We start from the raw sequence: 15,692 nt of genomic DNA on the forward strand, positions 1-15,692 counted from the left end.
AATCTCATCTATTGGACAACAAATCAACAACCTCGCAAACCATATTAACCACCAACATCATCATCATCATCATCATCAAATCATATTAGTATTTCATCATCAGCTCTATTGGATAACCACATCATCAATTGGACCATTTTTTGCTTCCGGGGTCAATCAATTTAATTGTACAAAATCAAATACATTAATCATCAATATCCAATATCTCATGAAAACAAAATATACAGTTAATCACTTATATATAAAATGTATATAATTGAATTTATAATTACAATCAATTAACAAAAGATGCTTGATTATGTTCAGATATTTGATTATATTACTGATATATAATGATAATAATAAAAATATTTTACTTTGAAAACTAATTAGTTAATTTGTAAGGATCAAGTTAATCTCATGATAATAACAATTGATGAATCCATGAATTAATCAACTTGATTGTGTTACTGTTACTAAATCAGTGAGAAAATGGATTCTAAACAAAATTGATTAAATTAAAAATGAACATTTAATTGTCATGATAATGATAATAATATTGATGATGATGATGATTGAATATAATGATTTGTTGATTTCCTTGGTGACCGTAACTTTGGGATCTAAATTGTTGATGAAACAATAACAATAACAATCATTATTAACTATTGATTTTCATTAATTCATCTTGTTTTATTTTCCACCCTCGATTAAATCACTCGACTCCCCGATAAATATATTCCCACCTAAACTTAATTGTTGGAAACTTGATCATCCATCATTGGAATATAATTGCTGATCAATTTTCAACAGTTACAAATGATCAATTGCTCTGAGAAACAATTTAATATGTTTAAAGGTAAAAAAAGAGTCAACAACAATCAACTGATTGAGAAACAATTTGACTAAAAGATTAACACAATTAACTCATTTAGGATTATGTATTATATGAAATTTAAGTTAATTTGATTTGATTTGATTAGTTTTAATTCATCTCATGAGGGTAAGGGTAATGGGAATCCCTCAAGTTAATTAACTATTATCATCGTTGGTTAATTTTGATATTTATTTTTAATTGTGATCAATTTTTTTTTCATAGTGTTGTAGTTAATTGTCTGAATTTATAATTAACGTTTTGATTGTTGTTTGTTGATGATATTGAAAATAAAAGTAATTGGTTGTTTCCCTTTTTTGATTGTTATTAAGTCTGAGAGGAATAAATTTCCGGTTCTTTGATGAAAATATTGTAATCAACAATTTAATTTAGATTATGATTGTTAACAATTTACCCTTAATCATAATAACACAATTTGTCTCGTATATTTTTTGTTATTAACATAATTAAATCACAAACAAAAGTAATACACTAAAGTTAATCATTAACATCATTTAAACCATTGGATTGAAAAAAAAAACATTTCTGGAAACATGATTAAGCTAATTATTCAATTTATCGTGATTAAAAAGTGAGCATATAATTAAGTTAATTGTTGGTGGTGCAAGTTTAATGATGGTAAAGTTGATTGTGATTAGAATAGTAAAGTTTTAATCATTGTAATTGTTAATATAAGTCTAGTTTTTAATATTTGATTGTCCATTTCAAGTCCAACTTTTTGTTAATTGTCCTCTAATTGTGATAACTAAAGGGTTAACAAATTACTACTTTAACTATTGATTAATTGTGAGTCTATATAAAATGGATTAATCTTCAATAACCTCTTATAGTATCATCATTAATAATATGATTAAATTGCTTCGTTGTCGATACAATCAATGGTCAATTGATTATCGATCAACTAATCAACAATTTCCAATGACTTATCATGGTTAATTGGAGTAACTTTAATCATCCCAATCGGTTAAATGTAAATCTTTGTATATTATTATTTATCTTGTTGATTTGTTTCAATTTATTGTCGCATGTTAATTGTGAGTTAATCTTAATTTTGTCAACATTTTTCTCCATTTACAAATTGTGATTAAATTTCTGATTCCATTAAATTGTCAGGTCAAAATTGTTCACCATTAAGTTTACCCGTTTACGGTGAATGGCCAACGGGCTCTTGTTTGAATGTTGTTGGTCAACGATGTTTAATTGGGTGTCAACGGGGATTTGAATTGATTGGGTCATCGCATCGGACATGTTGCGATAACGGTACTTGGACTGGTGAAGATTCAATGTGCATAAGTAATTAAATTGTTTGATGTTAATTTGTTTCCTCATAGATTGATTATTTATCTGTTGTAAATTACTTTAGATCAACAAATTCAATGTCCACAGTTAATTGTCCCTAATGATGGTCGGCTAATCGGTAATTGTTTACCTTTCGCTGGGGGAACTTGTATAATCCAATGTTACGGCGATTCCTTCAATCGTTTGGTACAATCGGTTTGTCATATTAACGGTTCTTGGTCTGATCCTAATCCTCGGTGTACATTGACCACAACAACGACTTTAGCACCGCGTTGTCCACCCATTAGTGGCCTTTCAAATGGACAAATTGATAGTTCGTGTTCAGCTGGTTTTCCTGGTTCACTTTGTTCATTTTCATGCAATTCTGGGTACAAATTGGTTGGATTATCGACTCTTTCATGTTTACCTGGTGGCCTTTGGTCGGGTGAAATGCCCGTTTGTGCTCAAATAATGTGTCGCCCGTTAACCAGGTCACCAAATACCCTCTTAATGGGCAATTGTTCACCAGGAATTGTTGGTACAACTTGTACTTATCAGTGTTTACGTGGTTATAGCTTAGTCGGTGGTTCGGAGACACTTTTATGTACAGAAACGGGTGAATGGTCTGGCGCACCACCGACCTGTGAATCTGTTTCGTGTCCTTCATTAACTCGACCCTTAAATGGTCAATTGAATGGGTCTTGTAATCCAGGTAAGGCCATGGAATCGTGTAATTTAATCTGTGATACTTGTTATACTCCGACATCTAATCCAAGTTTAACTTGTCGGGAAACTGGCCAATGGTCTGATCCATTGCCAAATTGTATACCCATAACATGTCCACGATTACCTGGTCCAATAGTCGGATCTTATTCTGGACATTGTGATCCAGGTCTTTGTGGTCAAACATGTTTACTCAATTGTGGGCCCAATTATATTAATCCAATTACTGAATTACGTTGCACACCCAATGGGTGGGGAACGGCAAGTTTACCGACCTGTGAACGGAAAACTTGTCCACCAATTCAACCTTGGCCAATGGTTACACCGAAGGTGTTTGTAGTCCAGGTCTAGTGGGTTCTACGTGTACCTATCGGTGTAATTTTGGATTCGCACTTGTGGGTAAACCAAGTTTCGAGTGTCTACCCGAAACTAGTAATTGGGCTATCGGTGAATTGCCCATTTGTACATCGGTAGTTTGTCCACCAATTTATCCACCGTCAGGAGGTAAAACTAACGGTACTTGTTCGGGTGCCACTTTTGGTTCAACTTGTTCAATTTTCTGTTCACCGTCCCTCAATTTAGAGGGTGAACCTTTGTTAACCTGTACCGGTAATGGAACTTGGAATCACCCAGTTCCTCGGTGTGTGGAAGCACCACCGATATCGTGTCCACCCTTAGTCGCCCCTTCTAATGGTCAGTTGTCGGGCACCTGTTCACCTGGATATTCACAACGAACCTGTACAATTCTATGTTCTTCCGGAACTTTACCAAGTGGTCCAAGTGAATTGACATGTTTACCCAATGGAAATTGGGATAATCCGATTCCATCATGTTCTGGTCGTTCATGTCCACCAATTCTCCTCCTGAACATGGTTACACGCGCGGGGATTGTTCACCTGGTGTACCAGGTAAACTTTGCTCATTCGGTTGTGAAAAGGGTTACTCATTGTCCAGTGAATCTCAACTGGTGACCGAATGTTTCCCGATGGTACTTGGTCTAATGAAGTACCAACATGTATCCAGGTCACATGCGATCCTTATTACCACCCTCACCAAATGGTGGACTACAAGGTACATGTAACCCAGGTTATCCAGGGGAAAGATGTTCATTCACCTGCCCGGTGGGCTATCGACTAAGAGGTCTTTCGAGTTCCCTTTGTCAACTCAATGGTACCTGGTCATCGGTTCCACCCGTTTGTACCTTGGCCTCTTGTCCGTCACTAATTTCACCTCTTTGTGGTTACGCTTATGGTACTTGTTCACCAGGTACTTTGGGTGAAACCTGTAACTTTACCTGTAATCAGGGATGTGCCCTGGAGGGTTTTAATGTGTTGACCTGTGGGGAGGGCGGACGATGGTCTCATTTTCAGCCCATTTGTCGAGGTGAGTTGCCAAATTGTCGTTAAATTTAATAGATATTTAAATTGATTCAATTTCTTTTGAAATACAAATTAACTCTTCATCATTAATATTACCTTGACAACCAGAATATTTTTAATTCAGTTTGAGAAATAAACTAAATCTAATCTTTAAAAGTTTCTCCTCATCGATAATAATATAATTAAGAATAACAATTAAGGTTTTCGTTGAGTTTCTCTTTGAAAAAATAAAATCAATTCTTTCCATTGATTTAGTTAAATGTCAACAATTAAAAATTATTATTCTATTAACTATCAACATTTAAATCGAGAATCATTCAAAATGATTTAATGCTGACCATTTAAACTGATTGTGATTAACGATTAATTGTTGTCACTGTTTTTTGCTTCTTCTTTTAATCATTAAAATCAATTCAATGATAATGTGATATTGATTAAATTGTTATCATTTTGAATTTGAATTAACTTTCCTTTGGAATCAATTTAAATTATATCAATTTATTGATTAGTTCAATTGTAAGGGAAAAATCAATTGATTGTTATTTTTTTGTTTCCATTGTTAAGTTTAATTTGAATCTTTGTTTATATTATCATATCCATAGAGAACTGGATAGAACTTTTTAATTCAGTTAATAAGTCACAATTTGCGTGCAATTGTGACAATTTAAATGTATAGATTTGATTCTTACCGACGATAATTTATCTTAATCACAATTAAAAGTATAATTTATAAAACAAAAATCAACAAAGGAAATGATATTACATATAATAAAAATGTACATTGATAATGTGTGATTCATTAATTGTCCTAGTTAATTTAAAATAATCATTAGAGTTTAATTGTCTTTCATTTTTCTCAATTTAAATGACAATTAAAACATGAGACTCAAAGATTTGGACATTTTATATGAATGATTTAATTGTTTGATTTGAACTTTGGTTAATTTTTGTAACCAGAAATCGGCTCTGAACCAACATCTACACCAACAACGGTACCAGGAACTGATCCAGATCCCGACCCCGATCCTGACCCTGACCCTGACCCGGATCCTGATCCATATCCTGACCCTGATTATACTGACCCTTATCCAGATGTAACCACAATTAAACCTACAACCTCACCTAAGCCAACCATCAACCCAACCACTGGTCCATCGACCTTTTGTCAACCCTTACGTCCACCCCGAGGCGGTGTTCTTTACGGTAAATGTGCACCAGGTATTTCGGGTTCAACCTGTACCCTTGTTTGTTCAAGAGGTTACAGGTTAGTGGGTCAACTAGTGGTCACTTGTACAAACTCTGGCCAATGGTCAGGGCGATTAGGAATCTGTCAAAGTGAGTTAATTACAACTGACCCAATGAACGTTGTAAATTAAAAACACATTAAAGTAAATAATACAAGTTGCGAACAATTAATAAATCATAATTAACTCTTATCAAATTGATTTTCTTTCTTCTACTTTGTTAATTAGTCGCAACAACTCAACACTGTGCCTCAGGTCGTTGTTGCCGTCCGCCCACTATTCCGATCAATGGTCGGCTATTCCGTTGTAACAATTCAATCGGAGGTCAATGTCGGATAACTTGTTCCGTCGGGTATAAAGTTAACATAATTCAACCACTTAAATGTCAACTTAATGGTGATTGGAATTACAATCCAGATACAATTAAGTGTATCCAATCAACTAAAACAGTTATGTTTGTCTGGAGATGGTTTGGTTAATTGTTGACCAATTTACACCAAACAATTAATATCATCGTCTCATCAACAGCAATTCAATTCTTACCCAAGAGTGTTAATAATAACAACTTAAATCACAATTAAACAAAATGGAAACACCGTTAAAAAACAATAACCATAATCATTGAACAATTTAATGATAATCAATTTAATTTAATTGTCATGGATCATCAATGATGTGAAACTAAATAGTAATAGTTAACTGGTTTATCTATCAACAATTAAATCAACATTTATATATATTGTTAACTATTAACGTGACATTAATCATCATGATAATAATAATAATAATAATATTGATTAACTTAAATTAATTATAAGATGAAGTTAATTGTTCAACTTTCTCACTCTTTTTTATTTAATTAATTGTACAATGTTTCTTATAAAAGCAAATAAATTAATGGTAATACTTAATTACTAATTGTTGATTGATTGCGTGGTGAAAAATTGAAAGCAAACTTTAATTAAATTGTTACGATTGTTGTTTCCAAAGGTCTAAACTCATTTGGGATCAACTAATCAACTAAATTGTTACCATTTAACAGCAATTCAATTATCACGCAATAGTATCAATTCAATTCTTAATAACATATTAATCTAGTAACAAAGATTAACACATTAAACTGTTCATCTCATTAATTAATTAACTTGTATCATCAGACAATTAAATCAATTTGCTTTCTGTTGTTAATCAGTTGATTGTATGGAAAACATTATCAAAATGGAAATGGACAATTAACTGGATTAAAAAAATGTATAACACTTTCTGAATGATTAGAAAACAGATACAACACCAAATAGAATTGGAGTTAATTTAATTCTATTAGTTAATTGTTGTTCTAGGTTCGGTTAAATTTTCCGCGTAATTAATTTTCCGCCAAAATCCAATCAAAAGGGAAACATTTTTATCAGAAGATGAAAAAGAGATGATAAATTTTCCTCTTTCTTTATCATCATTTTCTCTTTCTTTATTAATATTTGTGAAAAACAATTAATTCTCAATGTTGCCAATTCGTTAATTGTGTTATCATGATAATTAGAAAATTAAATTCAATCTATTAATAATTGGAACCAAATTAATTCTCATTTTCTAACCTTTGGCCTGGTCTTTAAATCTTCATGTGAGTATATTGGAGTATCTGTTGTGTACAATATGATGATTTCTTTTGGGTTGAAGGCCTTTCCTTTTTTCTTAATTGTTGATTATTCTTTTTTTTTGTTAATTGTTGTTGTTTCTTATTCCAATTTAATTTAGTTGTGATTTCAAAGAGAATTCAATTGATATCGGAAATTTGGTTTTTCTATTCTCTTTACCTTCCAAGTAAATATAACTGTAATTTTCCATCATCTGTCATCCACTTTCTATTTTATCGCTTTCTACATGTTCTATTTTTTTCTCTTTCTTTTTTCTCTCTCTTTTTTATTCTATTTTACCTTCTCTCTCTCTCTCTTTCTTCTAGCATCATCATCTCATTATACACTATCATCTTTACTGTCATCATTCGTGTGTTTTACCTCTGTTAACACTATCACCACTTCTTCATCTTATTTGAAAGAGACAGAGAGACAGAGAGAGAAGGAGAGAGAGAGAGAGATTAAATCTCTTGTGACTTTGTATCATTCCAGAATTTCATCCTTGTTTCTTTCATTTAGATATTTCATCTGATTAACTCTGATTAACCTTTTCCATGTAACCCACTGGTTCTGTGTTCTGGATTGATTCAAGTTGATAATCTCTCTTTCTCTCTCTTTCTCTCTCTTGGTTCTTCTTCCAGAGTTTATCTATAGTCAACATTTTCTGTCACCTAAATTTCCCAAGATTTGAATTGATAACAATATCAACATATCGATCATCTTCATAATTAACCTTCATCTCTATTCATTTTGATTTTCAAAAGAATAGAAATTATTAACAATTCAAATTCATCTTATCCAATATTGACCATGGATTCTATTGAAACTCTACTTTTAGCTGAATGGTTTATTTTCATTCCCTTTTCTTCATTTTCTCTCTGTGATACAAATTTATTAATGAAATGATTCCCTTGTGTTCAAATGCGAACGTTCAAAACAAAACAAACCAAGAAAATAAGATAATTCAAACTAAATCGATAAATATATTTTTCTTTTTCTTTCAGAATTCTATCGGATCAATTCACCTTTTTATAAATATATGTGCTCTTCGATATTGGAAAACAATTAACATATCATATGGATCGAAAAAGGGATAACACTTCATCAATAATTACATCTCTCTCTCTCTCTCTCTCTCTCTTTCTCTCTCTCTTACTCAGTGAGAAATAAAGGAGAGAGAAAGAGATCCCATCATTTGGATACCATTTAATTATGAAGATGAATAATTATCTTCTCATTAAGGATCGCCTGACTAATATGGTTCCCTTTTTGTTGATGTTACCATACCATGCATAGGAACTGGAAACAGAAAAAGTGATGATAATAGTGCTGGTGAATTATCAAATTGACTTATATTTCTGTCATATCTATTTGCTGTTTATACTTGAACTCTCTCTTTTCTTTCTCTCTCATTTCCATTGAGGTGAGAATGGGAAAAGTGTATGGGAGAAAGAGAAAAACAATATAACGTTGCTCTATGATGAGAAACTCATTATGAGGTTATATTGGTTTCTATCATTGGTTTTTTTTCTGCAAAAAGGATGGATAGAGAATGAAGAATTGCCACAAAAGAATCATTACCTGAGAGAAGCGTTTGTTGTCATTTGATGGTTACCAGAGGAACCAAATAGAGGAACAATTATTATGGGAAAAGAACATATTACATATACACAACTATCATCATTTCATCATCATTATCATCATTGGAGGGAAGGCAAACATATAACACATACACACAATATACACTCACCAAAATGCAGCGAGAGTAAGGAAAAAATTGAAAATTGTCAGAGAGAAAGAGAGAGAGAGAGAAGGAAGAAAACCAAAGGAGGAGATGATAGAATGGGGGAGATGAAGAATGGGCGAAACCATTAAAAAAGGGAGCAACCAAGTTACCTGGACTGTCAAGCGAAAATAGAGAGACCGAGAGAGTGAGAATAATATTTATATCAACAAACCCTATGGTATTTATATAAATGTATCTGTGTATCTGTTAACTTGGACAGAGAAGAAGAAGAAGAAGAAATTAGGAGCAGAGAGAGAGAGAGATTAAATCTCTTGTGACTTTGTATCATTCCAGAATTTCATCCTTGTTTCTTTCATTTAGATATTTCATCTGATTAACTCTGATTAACCTTTTCCATGTAACCCACTGGTTCTGTGTTCTGGATTGATTCAAGTTGATAATCTCTCTTTCTCTCTCTTTCTCTCTCTTGGTTCTTCTTCCAGAGTTTATCTATAGTCAACATTTTCTGTCACCTAAATTTCCCAAGATTTGAATTGATAACAATATCAACATATCGATCATCTTCATAATTAACCTTCATCTCTATTCATTTTGATTTTCAAAAGAATAGAAATTATTAACAATTCAAATTCATCTTATCCAATATTGACCATGGATTCTATTGAAACTCTACTTTTAGCTGAATGGTTTATTTTCATTCCCTTTTCTTCATTTTCTCTCTGTGATACAAATTTATTAATGAAATGATTCCCTTGTGTTCAAATGCGAACGTTCAAAACAAAACAAACCAAGAAAATAAGATAATTCAAACTAAATCGATAAATATATTTTTCTTTTTCTTTCAGAATTCTATCGGATCAATTCACCTTTTTATAAATATATGTGCTCTTCGATATTGGAAAACAATTAACATATCATATGGATCGAAAAAGGGATAACACTTCATCAATAATTACATCTCTCTCTCTCTCTCTCTCTCTCTCTCTCTCTCTCTCTCTCTCTCTTACTCAGTGAGAAATAAAGGAGAGAGAAAGAGATCCCATCATTTGGATACCATTTAATTATGAAGATGAATAATTATCTTCTCATTAAGGATCGCCTGACTAATATGGTTCCCTTTTTGTTGATGTTACCATACCATGCATAGGAACTGGAAACAGAAAAAGTGATGATAATAGTGCTGGTGAATTATCAAATTGACTTATATTTCTGTCATATCTATTTGCTGTTTATACTTGAACTCTCTTTCTTTCTCTCATTTCCATTGAGGTGAGAATGGGAAAAGTGTATGGGAGAGAAAGAGAAAAAAACAATATAACGTTGCTCTATGATGAGAAACTCATTATGAGGTTATATTGGTTTCTATCATTGGTTTTTTTTCTGCAAAAAGGATGGATAGAGAATGAAGAATTGCCACAAAAGAATCATTACCTGAGAGAAGCGTTTGTTGTCATTTGATGGTTACCAGAGGAACCAAATAGAGGAACAATTATTATGGGAAAAGAACATATTACATATACACAACTATCATCATTTCATCATCATTATCATCATTGAGGAAGGCAAACATATAACACATACACAATATACACTCACCAAAATGCAGCGAGAGTAAGGAAAAATTGAAAATTGTCAGAGAGAGAGAGAGAGAGAGAGAAGGAAGAAACCAAAGGAGGAGATGATAGAATGGGGAGATGAAGAATGGGGAAACCATTAAAAAGGAGCAACCAAGTTACCTGGACTGTCAAGCGAAAATAGAGAGACCGAGAGAGTGAGAATAATATTTATATCAACAAACCCTATGGTATTTATATAAATGTATCTGTGTATCTGTTAACTTGGACAGAGAAGAAGAAGAAGAAGAAATTAGGAGCAAGAGAGAGAGAGAGAGAGAGGAGAGCTCATTTATCTTCCTCTGTAAAGATAAAAAAGAGTTTACTACCTTTCGACATTTACATTTGTCTTCTTAAAGTCAGTGGTTCACTTGATTTAGTCTCATTTAAATTGTCAACCTCATCGACTTTTACCTGTGTCTTCAATTGCTCAATATTTTTCTTCTTCTTCTTATTCCTTGGATTCTTATTTTATTCAATCTCTTCCTCTTCCGTTTATACTTTTCATTACCAAAGTAATACTTACCTTTGTGAAGAATAATTTATTCCCAATCAATCTTTGAGCATCTCAACAACATTCAATTGATATTAACTATTCATCTCTTTCGTCTCTTTCATCTAATCTTTATCTCTTATTCAGAATTTCATCAATACAACAATTAAGTCATTCTCCTAGTGGAAGACTAGTGATTTTGTTGTTTGTGATAAATCACTCAAACAAGAAATCGCTATCTTCCGAAGGTGGATGACAACTAACAACATCTTTCATCATTTACTAACCCAAAATCTCAAATTAATCAAGTTAATTGAATTCTCACAAAATTGGATCCTTTTAATTCATTTATTGAATCTAATTTCCTTTTCTCTTTGATAATCAACTGGTAAAAAGACAGGTAACCAATAACTTTCTTGTTAATCAACTTAATCGTATACTAAGACTTAATTGTTGAACCTCGTTCACCTTTAATCTTTTGCCCTTTAAAAGACTTGAGATGTTCAACTGATGTTCACTAAATTGTCCTGTTCAAATGATGATTAATATGAACGTCACTAAACTAATTTAATATTCTATTAGTTATTAACTATATCAAAAAAAAAGTTTTCTCTTCAATAGGAACAAATTTTCATCTTGGTTTGATGATCGATGAACAAACAGAATCTTTTCCTGGTACATTGAGGCAAATGTTCATGGTTTCAGGGAGGAAAACAATTGAAATGACACAACAATCAAAGAAAATCAAACAAAAAAGACTGAAAAAAGCCCCTCATGCTCATCCAAACAGCTAATTCGTTGGTTTTAATGCACTCATCTTATTCACCCTCGTTCTCTGAAGTAAATAAACAATGTTCTGGTTTAAATGTTTTCCGGAAGTTCTGTTATCAGGGAAGAAAAGAAAAGAAAATAAGGAATAAGTTTTCTAAGAGAAGATGAAAAGATTTCCCGTTCTATCAGGTTAATCTTCCTGTTTCGCTTTTTGTCACCAAAGAGCAAAACGTAAGATGATGGAGAGAGAGATGAAGAGGGAGAAAAGATGACAAAATTTTTGTCACTTGTAATTGATCATCTTTATCATTATCATCATTTTTGTTGACATTTAACTGTTGATCTTAATTTCAATCATGATCCTCATCATGTTTAAATGTTTATCGTGTTTACAATGAAATTTTTTATTCCATATAAACATCATAAATTGTTTCCATCGATTAATATTTATCTTATACTTTTCCATACGATTAACCTTTGCCTGACCCTTGACACTATGGTTTCAGCTGAAATTTTCGGTCTACATCCAGCGATGGCGGAGAAAAAGCCTGATGACTCTGAATCGTCAAGAAACGCCAACAAATCGTCAACTCCTACACCCGAAGATCTTTCATTTAGTCATCCCTTTATGGGTGAAAGTTCAGCGCGAGTTCCCGTTATACTTTACCCGCTCGCTCGGCGAGTTGGTTTTAGTACAATCATGTTAAGTGCTCTACTTTATGGCATCACCATCGTTCCCGCTTTACTTGCCGTCTCTGGTTACGATCCATTTGGAGGTAAGTCGATTGCTTTTAATTCTGTCATTTTCCAATCTATTGATTCGATGAATTATTCAAATTGTTACAATTTATCTTCGCATTTTCAGGCTCTGGTCTTATTCCTTTGGCTCTTCCTGTTTTGATTGGTGCTTTTGCTGGAAGACGAAGACGAAGATCACTTGAAAATCATATTCCATTGGAAAGACTTGACATTGATTTGGATAAAATTAGATTGTTAATCGCTTCATTGGAATCACCATTCGGTGTGACAATTAACAATCGTAACAATCTTTGTTCTAGATTTCGTCTTTGTCGACGAATCGAATCTTTCAGACAAAGTTTGGTTAAATTCTTACGATTGTTATTTAAAAGTCAAATGAAACATTTACCATCAATTAATAGTAATCACATGCAAGCCTTACCCAAATTTCCTAATTCTTAATGGTAATTATGTATTTCCTTGATTATTATTTATATTTAATTTATTCAATATATGAAATTGAGTCAGAAATATCAAAAATTTTCTGTTTTATCTAATAAAATTTTCTTCTAATTATTAAAAATATATGATCATTGATGGGTTTTTTTGCTTATATACAAAATATTACAAATGGATGAAGTTCAACAATCAAAAAGGTTGATCAAATTATTGCAGATTTGTCCAAATAAGGAAAAGCTTTAAAATGTCCAACTTTTTTCTTCTGAGAATCGTAATTAAAGGACATGAAACATTGTTCACAAAATAACCATGGATTGTCAGGTAATCTCTTATTATCAAATACAAGCCATTTGGGGACATTGATTCCACACATATAACACATTATAGCAGTTTTGTTGACCGTTTTAAATAATCTTGGATAATCGTCGATAAATGGACTATCAGTTTGAGGTGAAAATAAACGCATCTCTGAGAAGACTATCATATGTTCACAATTCCCTTGATGGACATAAACATAGGGTTGACCAAGTCGAATGGTAAGATCGATGAAACAAGTAGCCTCCATTTTAGCCGATCGAAGTTCACCAATTCTTCTATCTGAACTTTTCGCCCAATCTACAATCACTCTGACCACATTCGAAAAGAAAAGAACAGAATAAGAATGTGGTTCGTTAAAATTTTGAGTTTTTACAAAATATTCTGGCTCAGTTTAACTTACTGACTATAATCTATATTGGATGTTTTTCTAAAATCGTTGTAAAAACAATCATCTATGAAGAAAAAGCCAGAAGTGTAAATTTCGCCGCCACTTGGCTTGGATTTTTTCGGATCATCGCTACAATCTTCAACTGGATTAGCATCAACTGGACAAATGATCTCATCTCTGAGAGCTGATAAAAATTGACCACCAAGACATAGAAATTCTTGTTCGGCAATCGGATTAACATGTTTCCGATGTTCACCAACATGCAAGGAGAACTTCATTGGCTTAAATATTTGAACATTAAGAATAACCTCAAGATCTGTGATTTTTTGCTCATCAGGTGAACGTTTTTTCATCTCTAAACAGAAAAGAATAAAACAAAAACAAAATGATGATTAGATTTTAAGGTTAGTTACTTAATAGTTAACTTAATTACCTGAATTGTCCAAGAAGGTATAATTTCTATACTTTAATAGTTGAGAAGCATGACTATGATAGTTACGATCAGCTTTCATTTTCTCGATATGTTTAACTTGAGCTGCAACACTAACCAATTTAACTTGATCAGGGATCGCAAATTTATCACCATAAATACAATCTTTCCAACCTTCATCAGCAACATCAGTTAAACAATCAGGTGATAAATCTTCCTTTAATGAGTCAATCATCTCTTGGTCAACATCAAACATCTTGGTAAATTGTTCATCAAGTGTTTCTGGTGTTAAATTGCTTTCAAGACTTAAATCTTGAGTTTTCCAAAGATCAAGAAAAGATCGAACGTTTATCTTCCCATTATAAATCCAGGGACGTTCAACACCTTTAATGAGATCCATGTTAATTAAGAAAACAAAATAGTTAATTGTCCAAATTAAGAAAAAAAAACAAACCACGACAATTAGATTAACACAAACGAGAAAAGAAACAATTTAATAAATTGAATTTACTTTCAATAGAAAAGAAAACAAATCTCACATCGATTTATCGATTTGATTTTCGATTTCAACCATCGATGTATCGAGAAAATGACAACTGATTATTTCTTGTCATTCATTTGGAGGGAATCAAATTTAATTTGGATTAATTTAATTTTCTAGTTAATCATCTCTAATTATTTATTCAGAATTTAACCAATAATATTAATTGTAACAGCTTTTGTCTATTTGTGTTCGTGTTTCGTGCCTTTAACCTTCGATGACTTGATTCAATTTGTGGATCTCTTAATGAACATCTTGGTGATTGTTTACAATAATTTATTGTTTCTTTCTCTGTTGTGATTTTTTTTGTGTCACTTGAATTAATTTCATTTTTCTTAAATCCCTTTTTGAAACAGTTTATCATCGATATTTTAATGAATGCTGACGTTAACCCGATGTGCGGCTCAATCGGGCTGGAGATGGACAGATTTCTATGGAGTCTATGGTTGAATTGAGAGATTGGAAGGCAAAGAAAGAAAAAAATTCCACTAAAAGAACAAATAATCTGGGAAATCTTCTTAAAGGAAATGTTAATTTCAAGATTACCATGATAAAGGAAGAAGCGGATGTATAAAGATGGAAAAGAATATAAATAATACATGATAGTATTGATGAAACTTGAGTTAATCCAACATTTTGTTTTCCACTTCTTTTTTGCCATTTGGATAAAAGCAAAATGAAGGGAAAAGAAAATCGTGAAAAAATGGTTAACTTTGTTTTCTGATTGTTATCACAATGATTATTATTATTATTACTACTATAAAACTATTAATATTACTTCAAGTTGAAGATGATACCAAATGTTTGACCCAAACGTTAGTCTACACATGAATAACTGTTTCAACAGTCTCATGGTTAATCAAGATGATTACATGAGGTAAAACAACAACAATAACAGCAACATGTTATTATCTATTATAACATAATAGAGTAAGATTTAATTGTAATAATAGTAATAATAATAATATATCTTGATGATTGAGAATGAATTAAATTGATGATAATATAACAACTTCCAAATCAGGAATTGTTAACTTATCATATTCCGGTTTTGAAAAGTTACAC

The 15,692-nt window shown here is 32.0% G+C and overlaps 2 protein-coding genes, 2 long non-coding RNA genes and 1 pseudogene across 12 annotated transcripts; 4 read left to right on the plus strand and 1 right to left on the minus strand.

Annotated features, from left to right (window-relative positions):
* The first annotated feature begins 1,426 nt into the window (after window positions 1-1,426).
* Window positions 1,427-6,719, plus strand: LOC128385856 (P-selectin-like; annotated as a pseudogene).
* A 238-nt stretch (window positions 6,720-6,957) lies between these two features.
* LOC128385850 (uncharacterized) lies at window positions 6,958-8,474 on the plus strand. Of its 2 annotated transcripts, XR_008324840.1 has the most exons (3): window positions 6,958-7,116; window positions 7,251-7,316; window positions 8,134-8,474. It is a non-coding gene; the product is annotated as an uncharacterized LOC128385850 (long non-coding RNA). The 2 variants fall into 2 exon arrangements; XR_008324839.1 differs by lacking the exon at window positions 7,251-7,316.
* A 118-nt stretch (window positions 8,475-8,592) lies between these two features.
* LOC128385854 (uncharacterized) lies at window positions 8,593-13,074 on the plus strand. 8 transcript variants are annotated; one of them, XM_053344780.1, is made up of 3 exons: window positions 8,593-9,060; window positions 11,589-12,529; window positions 12,619-13,074. In XM_053344780.1, exons 2-3 carry the CDS (start codon window positions 12,130-12,132, stop codon window positions 12,951-12,953), a joined length of 735 nt encoding a protein of 244 aa, XP_053200755.1. In that variant the 5' UTR covers window positions 8,593-9,060; window positions 11,589-12,129; the 3' UTR covers window positions 12,954-13,074. The 8 variants fall into 8 exon arrangements, with proteins under 8 accessions (XP_053200755.1, XP_053200760.1, XP_053200754.1 ...); XM_053344785.1 differs by having other exon boundaries at window positions 11,604-12,529; XM_053344779.1 differs by lacking the exon at window positions 8,593-9,060 and adding an exon at window positions 10,592-10,680.
* On the minus strand, window positions 13,025-14,578 carry LOC128385853 (snRNA-activating protein complex subunit 3-like). Its single transcript, XM_053344778.1, has 3 exons — window positions 14,090-14,578; window positions 13,669-14,011; window positions 13,025-13,576 (listed from the first exon to the last, which is right to left on the minus strand). Exons 1-3 carry the CDS (start codon window positions 14,484-14,486, stop codon window positions 13,153-13,155), a joined length of 1,164 nt encoding a protein of 387 aa, XP_053200753.1. The 5' UTR covers window positions 14,487-14,578; the 3' UTR covers window positions 13,025-13,152.
* Window positions 14,579-14,674: 96 nt separating this feature from the next.
* On the plus strand, window positions 14,675-15,167 carry LOC128385855 (uncharacterized). Its single transcript, XR_008324841.1, has 2 exons — window positions 14,675-14,885; window positions 14,984-15,167. It is a non-coding gene; the product is annotated as an uncharacterized LOC128385855 (long non-coding RNA).
* The last annotated feature ends 525 nt before the right edge of the window (window positions 15,168-15,692 follow it).

This window comes from Panonychus citri, unplaced genomic scaffold (genome assembly GCF_014898815.1).
Source record: "Panonychus citri isolate SS breed McGregor unplaced genomic scaffold, ASM1489881v1 Contig00053, whole genome shotgun sequence".
NCBI classification, from domain to species: domain Eukaryota; kingdom Metazoa; phylum Arthropoda; class Arachnida; order Trombidiformes; family Tetranychidae; genus Panonychus; species Panonychus citri.